This window comes from Ischnura elegans, chromosome 3 (genome assembly GCF_921293095.1).
Source record: "Ischnura elegans chromosome 3, ioIscEleg1.1, whole genome shotgun sequence".
NCBI lineage: Eukaryota > Metazoa > Arthropoda > Insecta > Odonata > Coenagrionidae > Ischnura > Ischnura elegans.
The window spans coordinates 35,107,934-35,128,903 of NC_060248.1; the positions used below are offsets into that span (position 1 = coordinate 35,107,934).

General features: G+C 39.6%; 1 protein-coding gene across 1 annotated transcript in view; it reads left to right on the forward strand.

The window, feature by feature from the left end:
* LOC124155163 (phenoloxidase 2-like) overlaps positions 1 to 20,970 on the forward strand; it is a 45,197-nt gene that overhangs the window by 14,275 nt on the left and 9,952 nt on the right. The window contains exons 5-8 of the mRNA XM_046528880.1: positions 7,328 to 7,520; positions 9,439 to 9,589; positions 14,740 to 14,841; positions 15,647 to 15,814. Of these exons, the coding sequence (XP_046384836.1) occupies positions 7,328 to 7,520; positions 9,439 to 9,589; positions 14,740 to 14,841; positions 15,647 to 15,814 (614 nt within the window). The remainder of the gene's footprint in view (positions 1 to 7,327; positions 7,521 to 9,438; positions 9,590 to 14,739; positions 14,842 to 15,646; positions 15,815 to 20,970) is intronic.

Genomic DNA, 20,970 nt, shown 5'->3' on the forward strand with positions numbered 1-20,970 from the left:
ACTTGTTCAATTTCCCAAAATCTCTGCATAGTATCCTCCAAGCTGTCCCCTAGTGTGCTAATATTACAGACACTTGGTGGTAATGAATGAGGTGAGCAAACGTTAGTTGTAATTTTTCCTGATACCACCCATCCTAAAATAGTTTTCTGTAGGGTAGGTAAGTTATCAGAAATTCGGATTTGGCCAACACACATCAGACGCCAGAATATCTCGGCACCAAGAAGTAAGTCTATTCTACTGGGGCGATAGAAGCAGGGATCAGCGAGTTGAATATTCTTGGGTGCATGAAATGACGAACGACGCACTGTTGTTGATGGTAAATCCCCGGTAATACGGGGCAGAACTATGAAATCTAGTTCCGATGTGAAAGCATTTATCCTTGATTTGATGCTAGTAGTAACATAATGAGATGCTCGGGATATATTTTGATTGATGCCCATAATAGGTTTGGAAGCCTTAATTCTTTTAAGTCCCAAGGATCGAGAAAGTGATTCTGTTATGAGATTCGATTGAGAACCAGAGTCCAACAATGCTCTGCAACTATGCAAATGGCCTCGTGAATCCGCGATGTTGATGATGGCAGTGGCCAAAATGATTTGTTGAGATTCATCGCTGTTGTGGAGGCAAAACTCGTTTCCGGCCGTTTGAGGCTGTTGAGTGGAGGAGGCGGAAGAATCGTGAATGGGTTGCTCCAAATGCAATAATGTGTTATGCCTCCTCCCACATTTCTTGCACGAAGTCGATTTGCAATTAATTGTCATGTGGCCCCGGCGCAGGCAATTCATACATAACTTTAGATTTCTGCATTTATTTATCTTATCAGAAGTCGGTAACTTCTGGAAAGCGCTGCATTGGAATAGCTGATGAGACTTCTCACAGAACGCACAAGAGGAGGGTTGCGCGGCAACATGAACGCTTGACTTGCGAGAATATTCCCCCGGTGGACGAGAATGCACTGTAGATTTTCCCGGGGGTACATACTGAATGGACCTCTGGTGAGCGCACTGATCATTTTCAGATGCCTCCAAGATTTTGCAACGCTGGGATAAAAATGAAATTAAGTCCTCGAAAACTGGTAGTTCATTTGAACTCAATGTTAATTCCCATGCTCTCTTTGTTGTCGAGTCCAATTTATGGGAAACTATGTGAATTAATAGGGTATTCCATTGCTCTGTGGGTTGACCCAAAGCCTTCAAGGCTCTAACGTGCTTCAGAGTTTCGTCCAAGAGACGCCTTAACGCTGCCACCGATTCCTTGGCTATCGGAGGGAAATTCATAATTTCTTGTACGTGCTTGTTTATGATTATTCTTTTATTCTCATAGCGGTCCTTTAATAATTGCCAAGCCACTTGGTAGTTAGTGGCAGAAATCTCTAAACTATCCAGTAATTGAGTAGCCGCTCCCTTTAAAGATGATTTAAGATAATGGAGTTTTTGAATGGGAGAGAGCGATGCATTATCATGAATTAGAGACTGAAAAGTGTCATGAAATGGAACCCATTCCTCGTATGCTCCACTGAAAGATGGCAAATTTAACGCGGGCAGCTGGAGTCCGGCGATTGAGGCATTGACGTTTGGAGGCGAATTTGACGAAGTTGAAGTTCCACTTTTGATAAGCTCTTCAAAACGGGTCTCCAACTCAAAATAAGTATCTTCAAAAGCTTCTCTTTCGGCAAGAGCTTCGCTTACAGATTTAGATTCTGATGGTAATAATTCAATTTCTGTTTGAATAGAATTAAATTCCGACCAGCACTCTCGCAGCCTTGACAAACGGCTTGATAACTGAAACTCCGCGAGGTCCCGTTCTTCGTCGTCCAAGTACGCCTTAAACCTCGTGAGGCGAGATTTTATTAGACCCCGCTTATGAATTAATTTTTTAAGATCCTCACTCATGTTAGCTTGGTAACTTATTGCATCAAAGGATACTGAGGATTACAATGGGAGAAGGAGGAGCCAGAACCAAAAATGATTACACTCACCAGAGACGGCCATCGTCGACAGGAAAGGTAGAATCGGCAGAACAGCCGCTCGCTCCGTCGTTCCACCGGCGTGGTTTCCACAGGCGTGATGACGCTCGTCGGGAAAACTGCACATGCGGTCGCGCAGCAGTCGAAGTAAGCTCCTTCTCGTTGAAGACTGCTCTCTCGTGAAGAAATACGACTCGGAAACCGATCGCAGCCACGTGGTTGATTCATGCAAAGAATCACGTCAGGGTCACCAAATGGTTATTGCAGGAGTAAATTAAAATTTCCTGGCTTATCTTTGCTAATTGTGTATTGAAAATTGCAATAAGGACAAAGATACACAACTAAAAATATTCTGGATGAGGCGGGCTGCGCTCGTTGATAGTGCTCGGCTGATGCAGTTGGATGAGGTCCGCACGCCGTTGAGGTTGTAGTCAGAAGAGAATGTCAGTGCGCGGACGAGAATTTAGGCCGGAGCGGCGAGAGAGGGCGCCTGCCGAAGTATTCCCGCGCATGCGCATTGGGCCGCAGCAGACGGCGTGAGGCGCTGGAATCGTAACCTTGCGTCCGTGCTTCAACAGCAGGTGATCGGAAGAACTGCAGTCAGTTGAGTATGGGGATTGACGTCACAAGCCGTCTGACATGGCGGCGGAGTGTTTTAAGCGCAACATTGATTTTGGAATGTTTTTTTGTTAATAACAAATTCACCCATGGTCGTACGACTGTAGAAATTGGAATTTTGCTTAATTAAACCAAACTGATATTTTTAACAGGCCTCACCAAAAAGGTGCAAATACTCTATTATGTTAATGTTGTATAATTTTTATTTAGTCCCTTTGATATTTTTTTGTATTTGAGTTCAAACCACTTTTACGTTACTTAGGCTACGAATGATTTTTTTGCATAAAAATTATTTTGAAAATTTTTATTGGTGGGGTAACTGAGTTCCCCCCCATAGCTGTTGGCGGGAAGATAAAAAAACCTTGTTTGTTATATGAGTGCAGTATAAAAGTTGAATGCAATGAATTTTATAATATTATACCATCAATAACGCCAATATTCTACACGGTGCCAACTTTTATACTTGTTTTTCATAGCATGTTAGTCAATGCACAGTTACAATTGCAAAATTTGAAAGATTCCAGCCATTTCGCAGAAAATAAATGCAAGAACCTAAATGTAGGCGACAATGTATCTATAAATTATGCAAAACAAGATATGAGAGGTTGAGAAGCCAAGGGGTACAAGTGATTTTTACTCAACAGAGTTAGGTAAAGTTAATTGTTAGAGGAAATGCACAAAAACTTGGTTGCCAAGGGATTCAAGTGATTCTCTGTTCTGTGCTGACATCGAGTGGAAAATGAAATGCACTACCAAACATCTAATTGATATCGTTTGCTTATTCCTAATTTCTATACCTAACTCTGTTTAGAAAAAAGAAATCACTTGCACCCCATGTCTTCTCACCCACTCATGTGATATCATCAAAAAAAGAGACCTATGGTGTTGAATTAAAGGACAGACGGAAATAAAACATATAATTTATAAATTATAAATGGGGTACCTGAGATGCTCCACAACATCGTTCGCGCAAGTTTTCTAGGCACAGTCACGGAAGGGATAAAATCGACTTAGGCCTGAATGACACGACAATTTCATTCCATCTCTCTGAATGATACCTCCAGCGATAGGTTTTTAAGGACAAGGAGAGTGAACGCTCGACCCATCAGTTTTTGAATCACACGGTAATTCCCGCCGTCCCTTTTTGCGACGCTTTACCCACAAATTCCGTATTGACAACTGTCGTTCTATAATAGCCAAGCGTGATGCTACAGTCGGTGTTATCGCCCGTGCGTTCTGATTGGCGGAAGCACGAATATTACAAAAAAGGATCCTCAAGTAGGCCTCTAAATCTGTTGCCATCCTCCGCGCATTTGAATTGGTTTACAGAAGTCGTCACTCGTGTCGCTGACGGACAAACTGATTCAAGTTTCATGGGGAGATAAGGTATTAATCGGGGTACTAACTGCAATTTAATCACATTTTGACGTGATCTAAGAAAATTCATTACTTTTCAATGCCGGTCCTCGCAATGACAAACTTTATACTGAAAAATATTGGTAAAAATTGAATCGCGTTTCAACTCAACTCATCACCGCACCGTGGACATTTTTAAAAACCGATTAAAATGCGACCAAAGTGCCAACGTAAATCAGCCTTCTATGGGATGGAATCGGTCCTCCTTTATGCTGTCCCCTTGGGCGGATGGACCTTTCCCGCTGCGGTTTCAGCGACGGAAAATTGGACGTGCCGAGTAGTGGAAAAAGGGATGGAAATCCCATCCTTCGAGCCGTCGTAGAAAATGATAAGGTGACCAAAGTAATTTTTTCCGCGATCATTGGAGTGATCGCTGCAGCTGTCTCTCTAAATGCGTGTAAAAAATGATCTTGTGATTCAGACATTATACGAAACCGGCATCATAAAAATCATCGGTAAAATTATTTTAAGGACTGTGTTAACCTGTGCTGTCGCTATTCCTTATACATATAGTTCTCTGGGCTTTATTTTGCGTATTTCTTCCCAAATATTGTTCCTCTGTTAGTACCCTGCCGGGCAAAAGATCTAGGAAGGCGTCCAAAGCCCTATCGTCTGCCTCCGACCGGCGAGCGGCAGTGAAGGCAGGGTCATCTTCCTCTTTCCAAGAATAGTTATTTATATTGCAATCGCGATCCGCGAATATTTACTCCACTGGGCCCATTTGCATGTTTGCCACCATCTCCCTGAAATATCTCCCACCAGCGAGAATTGCGAACCCGAGCGAAAATTTAGAACCCGAGCAAAAATTTCGAACTATCACGTTATCAGAGAATAAGTACGTTTTCGGTATAAGTGTGAGAACGTATGTTAAAGAAAATGGTGTAATTTGGTTTTAAATATAGATGAAGGTGTATGACAAAGTACTTTATTTATTCTAGCAAAATATACAATACATATTAATGCAATACAGGCTAGATAGTCGTACTATTTCCATTATTTGTTTTCAATTTCTGTTGATGATAATTCTTGAATACTTTGAACATAATTTTTTATTTATTCGTGATATACGTTATCTTTTTAGTGACTTACACACGATGTCTCTTTCAGAGAACGTTTAACATAATTCATACTTCTTACATTTAATTTTTAATATTTTTACCCGATTATGTCAGGTTTCTTTGGTTTAGTTATGGATATCAGATCTGTTTAACACATTTTTTAAGTTAAAAATATAAAAAAATGCGTGGAGCGAATATTAGGAGTGGAAAAATCGAAACTTTTAAGTCAAATTAAGGAGTAAATAGTGTGATTTGAGATTGAGAATCTATTTTTCGTCAGAAGCCGGTGATTCAGCGTTTAAAATGATACCTCATATATCCCTGTAGGTGCTGTAATAATGGAGCATGTACAGAAAAAAGACCTTTCTGTAATAATATATGCTTGTTGGCCACCTGGCGTTGCTCGGGAATAATACGTAGTACCCAGAGAATGGAAAACAAACAATTTCCGTGTGCCGCGCATGGGTCAGCTTCTACCTTTCTGTAATAATATATATGATGACACCCAAAGTCGTTTCTCTAGTCCTCCTTCCCCCTGATACCTCTCCAACTGCGCCGTCTTTGCTTTGGGGTAGGTCAAGGCCTCCCCTGCCCTGTTCTTTGCCCTCAGGAGATCGCCCTCCGCGTGTGCGAAGTGTGACCGCGCTTAGCCTGCCCTCATCATCCCAGCCACCCAACCTTCATACTTGATCTGATAAGAACGCTTCAACGTTTTCCTCTGTGGATCCCTAAAAGCTTTATTTCGCCGATGGCATTGAATGTAACTTCCTCAACTTCTCCCCAGCTACGCTGAAATCTATTTCGAGGGCTCAAAAACTCGTCTTTTCATCTTTGATTAAGGGCCCGTAGCAGCGAACAAAGTTCATCCACGGCCTGTTGGAGCTCCATTTCATTATCCGATAAAATAGCACTACTCGCCATTGTCACTCACATTTTCACGACTGGTATTACCGCACTTTCCAACGCCTTGAGGAAAATCCCACTTCTGACACCAATTGTAATATGTACCTGAAATTAAATTTAAAGGCTGATTCCGGAGAAGCTGCGGTAAGGGAAGGAGTTGTACGTTTGGTTTTAACGCTTTAATTGGCACACATAAGAGACGCATGTTTTCATCAGAGACACGGCGCAAACCTTCTCCTTTTTCTCCGCCTTCACGCCCGCTCAGCGCCCGTGTAGCCCCGTGACACCCTCGAGACCTTCCTACTGGCCGAAAAAGGTAGCAGCATTTTACATAACCTGTGAAACTTCCAACAGAGGAGGAAAATCCCACGCCAAAATAATGCAGCATGTTAGTGGTGTTTTGTATGAGAGCAGTGGCGTAGCGAGGGGGGAGGTTCAGGGGATCCCAACCTCTCCCCCGCCCATCCGAAATATAAAAACACAATTACTTCGATTCGTAAAAGAAAACAAAATATTATAAAATCATAAATTTACAAATGATATCTTTGAAAATTGAAGTTTTTTCGATAATGGAAAGAGCTGAAATTATTTTAAAATCCTCTACTTAGTACCCTGTTTTACAAAAATTACCCTCTTGTTTTGGGCCCCCATAATTAAAACCCTGGCTACCCCACAGTATTAGAGCCATACCTAAACGTGACCCTACATCTGCATCCCGCGGCTATCCTTGCCTCGAAAGCAACACCGACCAAACGCGAGAACTTCTGAACGCACGCTTAAACTACAGATATTTTCTGGGTTATCATAAATATATCTGTTTTTCCCAATTCTGTGAGTGTATTTTCGGCATTTAATATGATTTGATGAACTAAATTTTATTATTGTGTTATACTCGTTGTTTATACTCACCTCAATATTTCTTTTGATACTGAATTATCGTTTGGAATTTAAGTAGGAAAATTAATGCCAAAAGTAACGTATATTCTGGCGATCGTAGGAGTGCTTCCCAAAGGGAATAAATTTAATTCATTATTGAGTAAAATTAATCTTATAATTGTTATTATCATGCCTGACATTCTCTTAAAATTTTTAAATAAAAGAAGGAAACTTTGGTAGATCCACTTCTATATTTCGATAGGCGTAACCCGAGTTTCATGAAAGCACATTGAAATAATAGTGAAATCCAATAGGAAAAGTATAATAATAAAACATGGCAATAATATAATGAGATACGTGAAATGAAAATGTGACAATTTTATTTAACCCGGGCCGCGCCTATTCAAATATGCACGTGAACCTAGCACAGCTTCACTCTTTTATTTTCACTAATTGATCTTTCTCCATTCATAGATCCGGCGAGATATAGTGATCCCCCGGGACTACACTTCAAATGGGTTAGACGACGAACATAGGCTGGCGTACTTCAGGGAGGACATTGGCGTGAATCTGCACCATTGGCATTGGCATCTCATTTACCCCTTTGCCGGTAAAATGGAAATAGTCAATAAAGACAGACGTGGCGAGCTGTTTTACTACATGCATCAGCAGATCATAGCCAGGTACGAATAAGTAGAGTACAGGATGTGTTCCGAAAGTAATGCAATTGAATTTCACATGCCGCTCCTATTCGTCGGAGTGGGATCAAAACATTAGGAATAGGTGGGAACAACTCTAAGCTTTTCCAAGATGTCAGTCTCAGTACTACCCAGGCTGTCGAACCGGTAGGACGTCAGTTATTGTAAATCTCAGCGCGCCGACCCTATCCCAAAAAAATGGAATCGACAATCGAGCAAAGTGTTGTATTTGTGATGAACTGAAAATCTCTTAAGGAGAGAAGAAACAAATCATTCATGAGGTTTACGGGGACTCTGGTTTTTCCTATTCATAAGTTTGAGGTGGTTAAAGGCCTTTAAGAAGGGCAGGGATGAGGCAAATACCCAAAAATGCAAGTGTGGGTAAATCAAAAGTGAATTCAGAGTACATAGTATTTTTACACAGCAAAGGAGTGGTCTATAAGGAATTTATTTGCCGAAGATATATAGTTAATGTTGTCTTTTATATATGTAAGTGCTGAAAATACTCCGAAAAGGGTCATCAGGACGAGAAAAGACATCTCCGCTACCTGGAAAATCCATCTCGACAACGCGCCTTGCAACAACGCGCTACTAGTCCGCGAGTTCCTGGCAAAAGACGAGGTTCAAACGCTTCCCGACCCCCTATAGTCCTGCAGTCGCTTCAGCAGACCTCTTTCTATTACGTCAGCTTAACGCATCCTTGAAATGAACACATGTTTCGTCCTTAGAAGAGACACAATCAGTCGTGATGAGGAACTTGCGAGAGGTCTCCTAATAAGCCTGGCTGGGCGCGTACCTGTGATGGCAGAGTCACTGGAAAAAAATTGTGGAACCCCAAGGGATGTGCATTGAAGTCTTTTAAGTGTTTGAGCATGTATGTTCAATAATTTCTTTTTCGTAAAATACTTGCATTACTTTCGGAACGCTAACTGTGCTTAGCCCCATCCGCTATGTCAACTGGATAAGAAGTCGTTATAAATAATTAGCGAACCAATTAGCTTGTGGTTTAGTCGGAAAACGCGTAGCGGGCGCCCGGAGGTCCATGGCAGGGAAGGGTCCGTACAATTTCTGGCTACACCACTGCTTTAAGGTAGCCAATGATTTAAAATTTTTCTTTTCCACCCTGCTAAGAATAGTGTTTGTTATCGGAGACAAGCATTTATGGCCATTAGGAATCCTTTGGGAAATTTCCATGCGCTAGTAGCGAATATATTAGATATATTTATCACTCCTTGTATATTTATTACCCTTTTTCATTGCCCCTAGATATCGAAATACCTTTAAAAAAAACAAGAAAATCTTTCTTGACATTTTCTACTTATTTTTATCTTTTTTATCGCCAAATTTATCATCAAAATCACGAATATTACAAATGAGGATCCTCAAGTAGGCTTCTAAGTGTTTTGTCACCCACCGCGCATTTTAATGGGTTTACAGAAGTCGCCACTCGCGTCACTGACGGGCAAATTGATTCGAGTTTCACGGGGAAATAAGGTATAAATGTGTATTAACCGAAATTTATACACACATCTTAATGTGTTACATCAAATGCATTGCTATTTAATGCTATTCCTCCCAATGACAAACATTATACTGCAAAATATTGGTAAAAATTGAATCGCATTTCACTCATCACCGCGCCGCCGACATTTTTGAAAACCAATTAAAATGCAACCAAAGTGCCAACGTAAATCAGCCTTCTATGGGATGGAATTGGGCCTTTTACATACAGTACCCTTGACCACAGCACTATCCTCGTTGCGTCGACCACATTGGCAAATCATGACAGCTCGCTGGTCCCCAAAGGGAACTCCAGCCCGCCCGTCACGTCCAGTCCACCTCTGCCTATATCTGCATTATTATCTCTTATTATAAGTTGAACGAATGATTTTTTCCGCAACAGGTACAACTGTGAGAGATTCTGCAACCACCTGGGACGTGTCGTTCGCCTGCTAGAGCTCCGCAAAGAAATCTCTGAGGGTTATTTCCCGAAGCTCTACTGCTCAATTGCGTCGAAGACTTGGGCATCGCGCAGTGCAAACTCCAAGATTTCGGTAAGTTTATCACGCTCGCCATCATCGTCACTCACCATTCCGAAGTTTGACAAAGAGTCTGAATTTTTCCCGGTGAATAACTTGAATGAATTCTTCTCGGGTGTCCAACCGGATTAGGCTTTGTATGTTGTGGGCTACCGTTTCGTTGGGAGACTCTCCTTGATCTTCATGGTACATGACTCCAGTGTCAGTAGTGTTCCGGCATACATACATCCTTCATCATCTCGGTGGTTGCTCCTTGGTTCCTATTTTTTTATAACTTTCTCGCCTTTTTTATGGTCGGGTTCCAAGTGCTACTTGGATGATGTCCTTTGATCTCTATTCTTGTTATTGAGTTGAAGCCGAATCTCTATTAGCACTTTGGTTATTGGCTCCCAATAACCCCGATCTGGTCCTTCCATGGGCCTCCCAAAGAAACGTCGGCATACAACATGCAGATTCTAACCGGGTTGGAACTCCGAAAAAAATCATTCTTTCCGAAGTTTGGTTTGGAATGCTTATGTTGACCTACTTATTTGCTAAAATTAATATGTCCGAAGATAGAAAATCAAAATGTCAATTTAAGTTCTTCTTCATCATTTATCAGGGTCTGTAATCATTAGGTTGATTTGTCGCAGCTCTCCACTCAATTCTCTTACAACCTTATTTTTTAACCCCTACATAATTCTTCTCTTTCACGTCCTTCTTTACCTGTTCCATTTCTTTCATTCGTGGCCTTCCGTTTCCGTTATTTCAATCTCATTGTCCAGCGACGATTGCCTTCATCAGGCCATTATATCTCAAGATATGGAGGATTAGGTTCTTTTCAGTTCTTCCCAATTTTTTCGCGAGACTTATTTACTTTCCTACTTCTCTTACAAGGAGAGGTCGCCAAAGTGATGTTCAGGATCTGGATGCGGATGTTATTTTCTTAAACTATATAGGTAAGGTAGAAAAAGTGTCACGGCTTTCTTCCACATAGGCCCGGGTTCGAGAGATATGCGCATGTAAATATTTCGCGCAGCATTAGGTCCCTTGAGTAAGCGCTTCCTCATAACTACGGCCGTGGCGGTGCGGTCTAGGGCGTTAGTCCTGTGAGCTTTAGTATGTGAGTAAGTTGGTGTCCCGGGTTCGAGACCCAGCGCCGGCAATTGTTTTTTCTCTCTTCCAATTTTTGAAATCACTGTTACATTTTACCCCAATTCGTTTTAATTAGTTACTTCGCGATTTTTTAAATTTAATATCAATTTATGGATTTTAAACGAAACTCCGAATTGTGCCTTACTACGCGAATAAGAGGACGTATATAAATACTTACGCGTGAGTTTCCGGGGAATTTAATCATCCTCGCCCTAGCCATTGCTCCCATAGCCTCTTCGTATATTCGTAATCTCAAGTCTTTCATATTAACAAATAAACACCATTGCCTATCCTCACATTCAGTTACTGACCCTAGCTAGTTTCCTCTTCCACCCATCCAGCACAATGATCCTGCTTTCCAGCAGCCTACCCAAGCAGTTTTCGAGGCCTTCTATGTATACCTTTCGCACCCGTTTTCACACAATTGGGCTTCGGCGCCTCATTCAGGGATTATCGAGGGTCAGTTGTGGACGCAGGGTTGTTGGGACGGAATGTCTTTGAAGGACGCTAGAAGGCCGGTCATAAGGGACGTATGGTGAGTGGAAGGACATTTTGTTGTAAAGATCGAGATTCGTTGGGAAGACAGTGCGTGGGTGGTTAGAAATCTAATGGAGGGAATGCCTGGTGGAAATGAAATTTTGAATAAAAAACGTTTAAGCTGGAAAATACTGGTGCTTCAGGAATGTAAAAAAGGCATTGAAAGTGGAGGCACACGCGTCAAAAACCGGGGTACGATTCACGAATGGATGTACAATCGGTTAATTGATGCGAGGCAGAGGTGTGCATCGGTGCACATGATGAGCACATTACACGGAAATTGACGCGTAAGTATTTATATACGTCCTCCAATTCGCGTGGTAAGGCACAATTCGGAGTTTCGTTTAAAATCCATAAATTGATAATAAATTTAAAAAATCGCGAAGTAACTAATTAAAACGAATTGGGGTAAAATGTAACAATGATTTTAAAAATTGGAAGAGAGAAAAAACAATTGCCGGCGTTGGGTCTCGAACCCGGGACACCAACTTACTCACATACTAAAGCTCACAGGACTAACGCCCTAGACCGCACCGCCACGGCCGTAGTTAAGGGGAAGCGCTTACTCAAGGGACCTAATGCTGCGCGAAATATTTACATGCGCATATCTCTCGAACCCGGGCCTATGTGGAAGAAAGCCGTGACACTTTTTCTACCTTACCTATATAGTTTAAGAAAATAACATCCGCATCCAGGTCCTGAACATCACTTTGGCGACCTCTCCTTGTTAGTATAATTTTTGACTACTTACTAAGTCGATCCATTGGATCCTCATCATTCTTCTTTAGCAACACATTTCGAAAGCCTCTACTCTTGATTTCTCCTGTGATGTCATCGTCCATGTTTCACTTCCGTAGAAAAGATATTAAAAATATATAAGCTCAAAAAAAATGATATCATTACTCAATGCTAAAATTTTACACTTAAAGTAGATTTTTCTTATGATATGATATCTTCTTCTTCCTATCTATTCTACCATTAATTAATTTCATGCTTCTTCCATCGCTAGTTATTTTGCTTCCCAAATCACAGAATCCATTCACCTGTTCAACTTTTTGTTTTCCTATCCAACTCTTCTTCGAATTTAGCATCTTCTTCAAACCATCCTCTGATTTTGCTAAGTCATCTGTGTCATCGGAAAATGGAATAATATATTAGGGAGACTAAATATATTTACGAAATTTAGACGAAGTCGGTTGTAGTGGTTTTCGTTTTGCAAGGTTGGTACCAGAGCTCCCGGCGGCTACCTTGGCAGTTTCAGGCAGTTTTTCGCAAAATAGCTTTATTTACTTCATCAAAATTCATTAAAACATCATGATAGTTTCCCGTGAACATGTAGATTTGTCAATAAATTTTGCACCTAATGAATGCCCTCTCTATAACGTCTTGTTACAAACAGCTTCGCTAGCTCGAAAAAAAACGTATTTCTCCATAAGAGCCCATGTTAAATTATCCTAATTTTTCCGTCAAATATCTCAAAAACGGCGCATGAGAATTCCTTTTCCTTTGTATCATTGAAATTTCGTCTTTCAAAGAATATGCGACCAAAGCTTCATCAAATTCTTGTCACTTTTACCGAGGCGAGAAAATTGTAGTTCTAATCTATTCTTAAAATAAAAAGCACCAAATTAGGTCAATTCTAAACTGAGCGTCACGAGTATCCATGATAAACTAGTTTTTCCACCACTTTTCTCCTTCAAACCTCAAAAACTTAGCACTTCCTATCCTTTACACACTATGAACAAGAACTAACTCTCTTTCCACATTGAACTACATCCGTGAACTGACTGCCTGGTTTCTTTTTTCTTGAATATTGCTACATGCTGGATGAACCCTGGAAGCCCTGCTCATTTCCTTCAATACTTTGCAATTAAACATACATAGTTTTACCACATTATTATAAAAGTTTGTATATAAAGAGCACTTTGAAACAAGGCATACTGGAACGGCGCGCGGCCATATTGTGGAAAAAAGTTATGTTTAAGGGATCTGCACCATGCACGTAGGACGACGTTGATGAGTTATAAGTGGCATTATACGCTTTAACAATATAAATCATGACTAGAGATACATGAAAATCGCACTTTCATTTTTATTTTATCGCACTTTCAATAACAGTTTATCACATTTTGTAGCGTCTATTTTTTTATTTTCATAATTAGGTAAATGACGATAAAATGTCGTGAAACACAGTTATATGACAAAATACAGAATACTTTAAATAATTAGGTTGTAGCACAATAATAAATTAAGGAATAAGGCGTTTATGTTTAGAAGTGGCGGAGGTGTAGCTTGCCCGCGCCCACTTGTAGTTCGAGGCCACGTAGAGTCTCAGCCAACTAGCAGCTGGCCAGTCGCTCACATGCTTTAAGCGGTGAGTGTCGGCGGAGCATTTAAACTGCGCTCGGCACAAAATTTACGAATTTTGCCGTCGAAAAGGCAAATTTGCGTAAAAATATCAAAGAAGTCCAGTCATCGCATCTATGCCGCATTTGTTTGCGCACATCGAATATATATCGCATTTATCGCATTTGCGATTTTCTCGCATCTCCAATCATGACACAAGAGGAATAACCTGTCCCAGTGTGTACCACCTGAATGTAAATCTTGCTAAGAGGGGCAGAGACTTTTACGAGGGCGGGGAGGCGGTAGAGTGGAAGTCTCTGGCAAGAGGTGCGTGCCGTACCACAGCGGCGCCGCAGTGCACGATAGCGTCCTGGGAGGTGGATCGCACGGCAAAATCTCGTAAGCGCTTAGATAAATATGAAAACAAACGAAAATTCGGCTCTAATATTCCATCAGGGCAGTGCCTTTTCTGCTCCCAAATTTTAATTGAAGGTCCTCACTACTTAAGGCCCTTGGGGCAAAGGTTCCCATTATTTTGAAGTAACCATGTTTTAACACATGAAGATAAACCTCATTTGGATCATTTTGGAAATAGGAAAACATAAATTTTCTCAATGCTGAAAAATAAGGGCCGGCCTAGTGCACACATTTCCTCATCTGATGTCAGCCAAAAAAGCTCTCACATATAGAAGTTCCTCAGTGTTGTCATGCTGCCGGAACGCCGTTCCGGCACTGGTTAAAAAAAGACGTAATCTTTCTCACACTTTTATCAATTTTGTTTCCCCAAAATTTCTAATACATAAATTCGTAACCGAAACATAAAATTTTGTAGTAATATGTAAATAATGCCTAGTATTAAAATAACAAACAGAGTAATACTTCACTTCTAAAAAAGTTAAGGGAAGTGCGTTCCGGTACTGCTTATTTTCCCATGACGTCACGGAAGTTCCTAGATCCTCACTTGTAGAGGCCTTCAAGGGTAAAAATGACGTGTCTTAGAAATTAGTTTCACTCATAGAGGTTTTCACTTATACAGTTCTCGTATATTGAGGTTTGACTGATCGCAGTAACAAAATGCTGACTAACAGAATAACGCATTACCAATTATACTCAAAAATATATTTTCTTAAATATATTTTTATCCGCAGGACGTCAGGAGAGAGGAAATGGGCTTTGTGTTCGACATCGAAGACCTGGAACGCTGGAAGACGCGGATTGTCGAAGCCATACATTGGAAAAGAGTTATTGACGTAAGTTTCGCGTTAGTGGAGTGAATAACCTGTTAAGGTAGGTTTACATGGAGCATTTTGAATATCGTGGTACTCAAGATAGATGGATATATAGATAATACAATGAATTGAAAAAAATGTACGTGCCATGATTGCAAGCAAGGTTGCCTCGAAAGAGTACCTTTGTAGGAGTAGGCCTTACAGTTAATTGAAGAGGTTATGATTGAAGGAAGGGGAGGCTCCCAGAATGCTTCTCAATACTCCATAGAAACCTACCTTGATCGAAAGAATACTTCAAGAATAAGAATAATAATGTGCATATATATTGCATTGTTTATTTTTTCCGGAAAACCAAGTTGTATTTTGTCGATTTGAAACCATGAAAGACACATGCTGCCAATTTTCATTGTGTACTTCGAAATTTTAAGTCTAAAAGTGATCAGTTATTTTTTGAGTCAATAAATGGCACTAAGTTTGTATTAAGGTTTAAGTTTCTGAGCCAAAACCATCTCAATCATATTGTGTGTACATAAAAATGGGGTGGTATTTTACTGAAACGCATAGCCTGTTCAAATTTTAATACAAAAACATATTGACCTAAAGTCACCCCATGTAGTGGGGTGAAATTAGACCATACTTAGGGATTAACTGTTGGTTTAAATTTCACCCAATTTCAGAATTACTAATTTGAGATGAGAGAGAAATGTTGATACTTTTCATTGATAAACGTGTCTTAAAAGAAAAATTATAAACGCAAGCCTTATTAGAGAAAAATCTTTTTTGACTGGTCCTTAGTCACGTCCGTTTTTTTTCATTCATCCTACAGAAAGATGGAAGTTCTGTGGCGCTGACGGAAAACGAAGGTATCGATATACTCGGAAATTTGATCGAAGCCAGCCCTCTACTCTCCAAGAATTACGATATCTACGGTGACTTGCACAATTTTGGCCACGTTACCATCAGTTTGTGCCACGATCCAGACGGAAGGTATAAGGTAAGCCATGGCCACCTATAATACAGGCCGGAACATGCAATTTGGCGACAGCGCTTTACGTGACGTCAGGGGTGCTACTCTGCACATCGCCTGGGGTGCGGTGGATCGGCCTCTCAGCTGTTGACGTTAAAACGGTTGGACCTCCGTTCACCTTCCCTAAAGTTAAGCTAAAAATTACGGTAGGGTTGAGTTATTCGAGTAGTTATATTTTGTATTTTAACAGCTATTTATTAAAAGTAATCGTGAGAACTAATAACAAGCCAAGGGATACGAGAGATTATTCACGGAAATATATTTAAGTACTGCGATCGACGTCCCAGAAGTTCAGACCAAGAAGGAAATACCGTTTAGTTTACTACTTAACCCATTGGTTGTTAATATGGAAGAACACCGTATAAAATTTATTGACTTAGAAATAAAGAGCGGCTTTTAAATAAACATCATTTCACCTCCCTGCATAACCTAAAAAATTAACATGTTAAAAAGTAATTCGTTATTTTCTAGCACCTTTCGTCGCGGTATTTCAGGAGAGAAAAATAATTTATGAAGTTCAACAACATTTATTTAAACTAAAAATCAGATATATACATTTTCCGGTAAACATTTCATATTGAAGAGGTCAAACAACCTCACAATGTCACAAGACATGGCCATAAAAGCATAAATATTACTCCAGAAAGTGGAATAAATAAAAGCTGCCACAGGTTCTTAATTTCAATTTCAGCTGGAAACAACCTCCATAGATCTTGCCATTTGAAGTTCACCGATGAACCGTCACCAGCAACAGCTATCAGTTTCACAGGCACCACATTACCTGATGGAATAAAATGATCAGTACAAATGTTAGGGCTAATTAGAAAACTATGTGATATAAAAAAAAACTAGTCTTAGCATTATATAAATTGGACAACGTTTAAAAAATATGAAGCCACAAGGAAGATAAATATATATTCAATCTAATATTTCTTAACAACAAGATCAGTATAATGAAATATTAACGACTTCCGAATTGGAAAAATATCTCAACAAATAACATTATACTAACATTTAACTCAATACTTATTAAAAGAAAATCAAATTTTACAAACGAGAGGAAATTATTGAATTAATCTCGATAATGGTAGCCACAACAGGTTCTTCATAATTGATTATATGGCCAAATTTTCAAGGTTCACTAACAAACGTTCACTCAAAAGGGAGTTTTAGCTGCAGAGAAAATTATTATATTGTTCTAAATACTACATACATATATGTAATTTCACTCAGCACTCATGGATTTTCCAATATACCTACTGTATTGGAAGGCGGCTAGACGTCAATTTACTAAGTATTTTCAATATGAAAACTTATATAGTCATTTCCTCAGAAGTTCTTTCATGTTCCACTAATTCATACAATATTCGTTCATTTCATCTTTAATTATTTCCACAGATTTTCATGCTTCACTGATCACAATAAGGAGTTTTACCTGCAAGAGAAAGATGGATTAGTTCAAAAATACCACGTATAGATATATCACTCAGTACCCTTGGATTTTCAATATACCTAGAATATTGTAAGGCGGATAATTATCAATTAAGGTGCCCTTATCGATAAGAGAACAAATATTGACATTTCATCAATGTTCTTTCATGTTCCACCGATTCATAAAATATTTGTTGATCTCATTTCCAAGATTTACATCTACTTATGTTCACAGGTTTTCATAGTTCACTGATCACAACAAGAAGTTCTACCTGCAAGGGAAAGATGAATTAGTTCAAAATACCACTTATATATTCCGTATCACTTAGTAGCAATTGATTTTCCAATGTACCTTCAGTAGTAGAAGGCGGCCAGATGTCAAATTAGCATGTATTTCGGAAATAATGATAAATATTATCATTTCATCAGCAGTCTTTTCCTGTTCCACTGATTCATACAATATTTCCTGATTTCATTTCTTAGAAGTACAACTCATCTACTTATTTTCACAGATTTTCATGGTTCACTGATCACAATAAGAAGTTTTAAGAAGAGGAGAGGGCCTGAAACACTGTGGGAGTAGCACCAGGGGACAACTTAGGCGATCTAACTCGTAACTTTTCACTTCAACGTTCTTATTCATGTAAGTTACACGGTGTAGGATATCCTGCTCAGCAAAATGCTTGACGCAAACTATTGCGCTTGAAGAAAGATTCCAATCCTTCCGAGGGATATTCTTCAGCCACTTCTGTCAACTGCGTTCATCTTTGGTGAACTGGAACACAGTCACATACCCCTTGTTCTTGGTGGATAGGTAGTTGCTTCTGCAATATGGCACACGATAACGTTTGGGCACCTTAAATGAAAACAATGGAAAGTTGCATGAATAAAAATAGTTTCGCTGATTACAGAAAAAAAGGAGTGCATTCATGATTAGTTTGGAAAATATGAATGACATTAGTACCTAGAAACATTAATAGAGTTAATGAGTAGCCATTCTTCCTTCAATAATATACGACGTTATTATAGATACAGCTACACATAGTTATTCATAAGGCAACCAAATATAGCAATCACTGTTAACTCAAGAATAATAATATTATAAAAAACAACGCAGCATTTAAATACCCGACAAATACACTTCGTTTCATTTGTGTTCTCTTAATGTTCCTTCGTGACCGGCCGCCAAGAGACGCAATGCTTTGGATGAAATACTGCTGAATATCCACTCACAATACACTGAGAATATCTTTTAACTATCACAGTACAGAAAAATAATTATTTTTCCCCATTTAAAACCAGTATTGTTGCACTCTCAATTCCCCTCCATTAATGGCCGGCCGGCATGTGATCACAATACTTTTGAAGTAATAAACGTGATTTTCCTCCTTCAGCTCCCAAAAAATATCTTTAAACTATTGTACGTACCTTTAGCCAATGGGATATCCACAAAATAAGTCCAGTTCTGCCTTTTTAACAAGAGATTTAATGCTTCTTAGGTCACACGGACACTCTTCACGCATAAGTCGCCATGCTCTTAAGCAAACACAATCGCACCCCGGCACAGCGTTGCCAAAATTCCATGTTCCGGCCTGTATTATAGGTGGCCATGGGTAAGCGGGCACGACTTCAATCAAGCGGAACGATTTTTCACGTTCGGCCATTTCCGCCCAGAAAATTTTCTGCAACCGATTTTGAATATATTTATATTCTATTTCCATTTCATTTGAACCTTATTTACAGACGGTATGCGTCCGAATTGAGATTTCGAATTGCACCTGCTTCTTTCGACAAGTTGGACTATTTATACCTGCTTCAAAAATAAACCAAGAGACGGATTAAGTTATTAAAAACATTAAACAGTATATTTCCTTAACATTTTGGAAGCAAATTAGTGCGCAGCTATTCATTCAAGAGCCTCATTTACCCAGCACGGTAGGGTGTATCCACACTGCTACGGAAATGGGTTTAAGGAATAGGGTTGTTTCCCTCATCAAAGAAAACGAAAGGCATTGATTGCGATTCATTACCCACCATCAGTGTATTCTGAATATACAAATTATTTGGTTTAAGAAATCCCAGTTTAGACGAATGTTAATTGTCAATTTTAACTGCATTTGAAAAAGCCCAGATTGGCGCCCATGCGATGCCACTCCATGTGAGGTCTCAGGGACCTAGTTTCTATACGAGTAGATAGGAGTTTTACATCGTCTGAGGTTACCAATGCATGCATGAGGAACAGAGCTCAGGGAAACATGTCTTAATAATCACCTATTAAAACTGCCTAAGGTCGGAAAGTTTCCTTCGTTTGATAGGGTATAAATAATCTCTATTTAAGTCAAGCGCTACCTGTTAGCAGGGTACGCTACGCTACCGCCATGCTCGGCAGCAAGCAGCCTGCACCGTAGCGGCGTTCATAGCCATGCACCCAGGTGGCCTCACACAGCAGCAGCCAATCGTCACACGGGCTTTTCCCAGCATTCATACTTTGCCGTCGCGTTTTCAGGCGCTTAAAAATTTTCGCTTTTCATTAAATCGCAAAAAAAATTATTGTCATTTAAAAATCGAAAAGCGTTAAATGCATACTCCAGGTGTAATAATCTTTCGATGTAGGCAATTAAAAAAATAGGAAACAACCCTATTATATGAGTTACTGGAGGAATGTCAGCGTCAGTGATTTAAAAAATCACCCAATCCCCATCCCAGCGTTTCAGTGCTTTACATTTTTAGGACTAGAAAAGTTTCTATAAATTTAAGTATTGCTTGAAATAGTTGTAATCTTCCACTAAAATTAAATTTCCAGTTTATATAGATCCACATTTAAACGTAAGAGGTGCGAAGGAAAGCGAAGCGAAGGAAACTTTCCGACCGTAGGCAGTTTTAATAGGTGATTATTAAGACATGTTTCCCTGAGCTCTGTTCCTCATACATGCATTGGTAACCTCAGACGATGTAAAACTCCTATCCTCTCGTGTAGAAACTAGGGCCCTGAGACCTCACGTGGAGTGGCATCGCATGGGCGCCAATCTGTGCTTTTTCAAATGCTGTTAAAATTGACCACTGTCATTCGTCTAAACTGGGATTTCTAAAACCAAATAATTTGTATATTATAAATACACTAATGGTGGGTAACGAATCGAAATCAATGCCTTTCGTTTCCTTTGATGAAGGAAACCACTCTATTTTGTCCGAGTTAAATGACTAGCTGATTAATTAATTGTCTGGTGAGCAGGATCATCCCTATTTCAACATAACTTCGAGTTTTTCTCAATCAATGATTTTTATTTTAGGTCAAGTTACGCTGTTTAAAGTTACTGTGAAAAACGTGACATTCTTCATAGATTTCAACTTCAAAGTGTAATGTGTAAAAAGCGTCCGGGAAGGTTGGAGGTCGAAGAGCAGGTGGGAGAAGTTAATGTATTAAAAAAATATGTATATATTATGTATGGAAATAATGTAAAGAGATTATTAATTGAAACTATGAATATGTATGTTCTTTTTGGGACTTCAATCCACTTTACTTTCATTATGTAATTAATCATTACACTTGTTTCTTTTGTTCTTCGGTATCGTCTCGCGTGTCCCAAAAGGGGGGAGCATTGAGGCCAGATAGCCACTTACGTTACGTGTGTGATGTGTGTTAATGTGTTTTCTTTGTTTTCTTTTATGTGTTTGTGGAGCATGAATGTTGA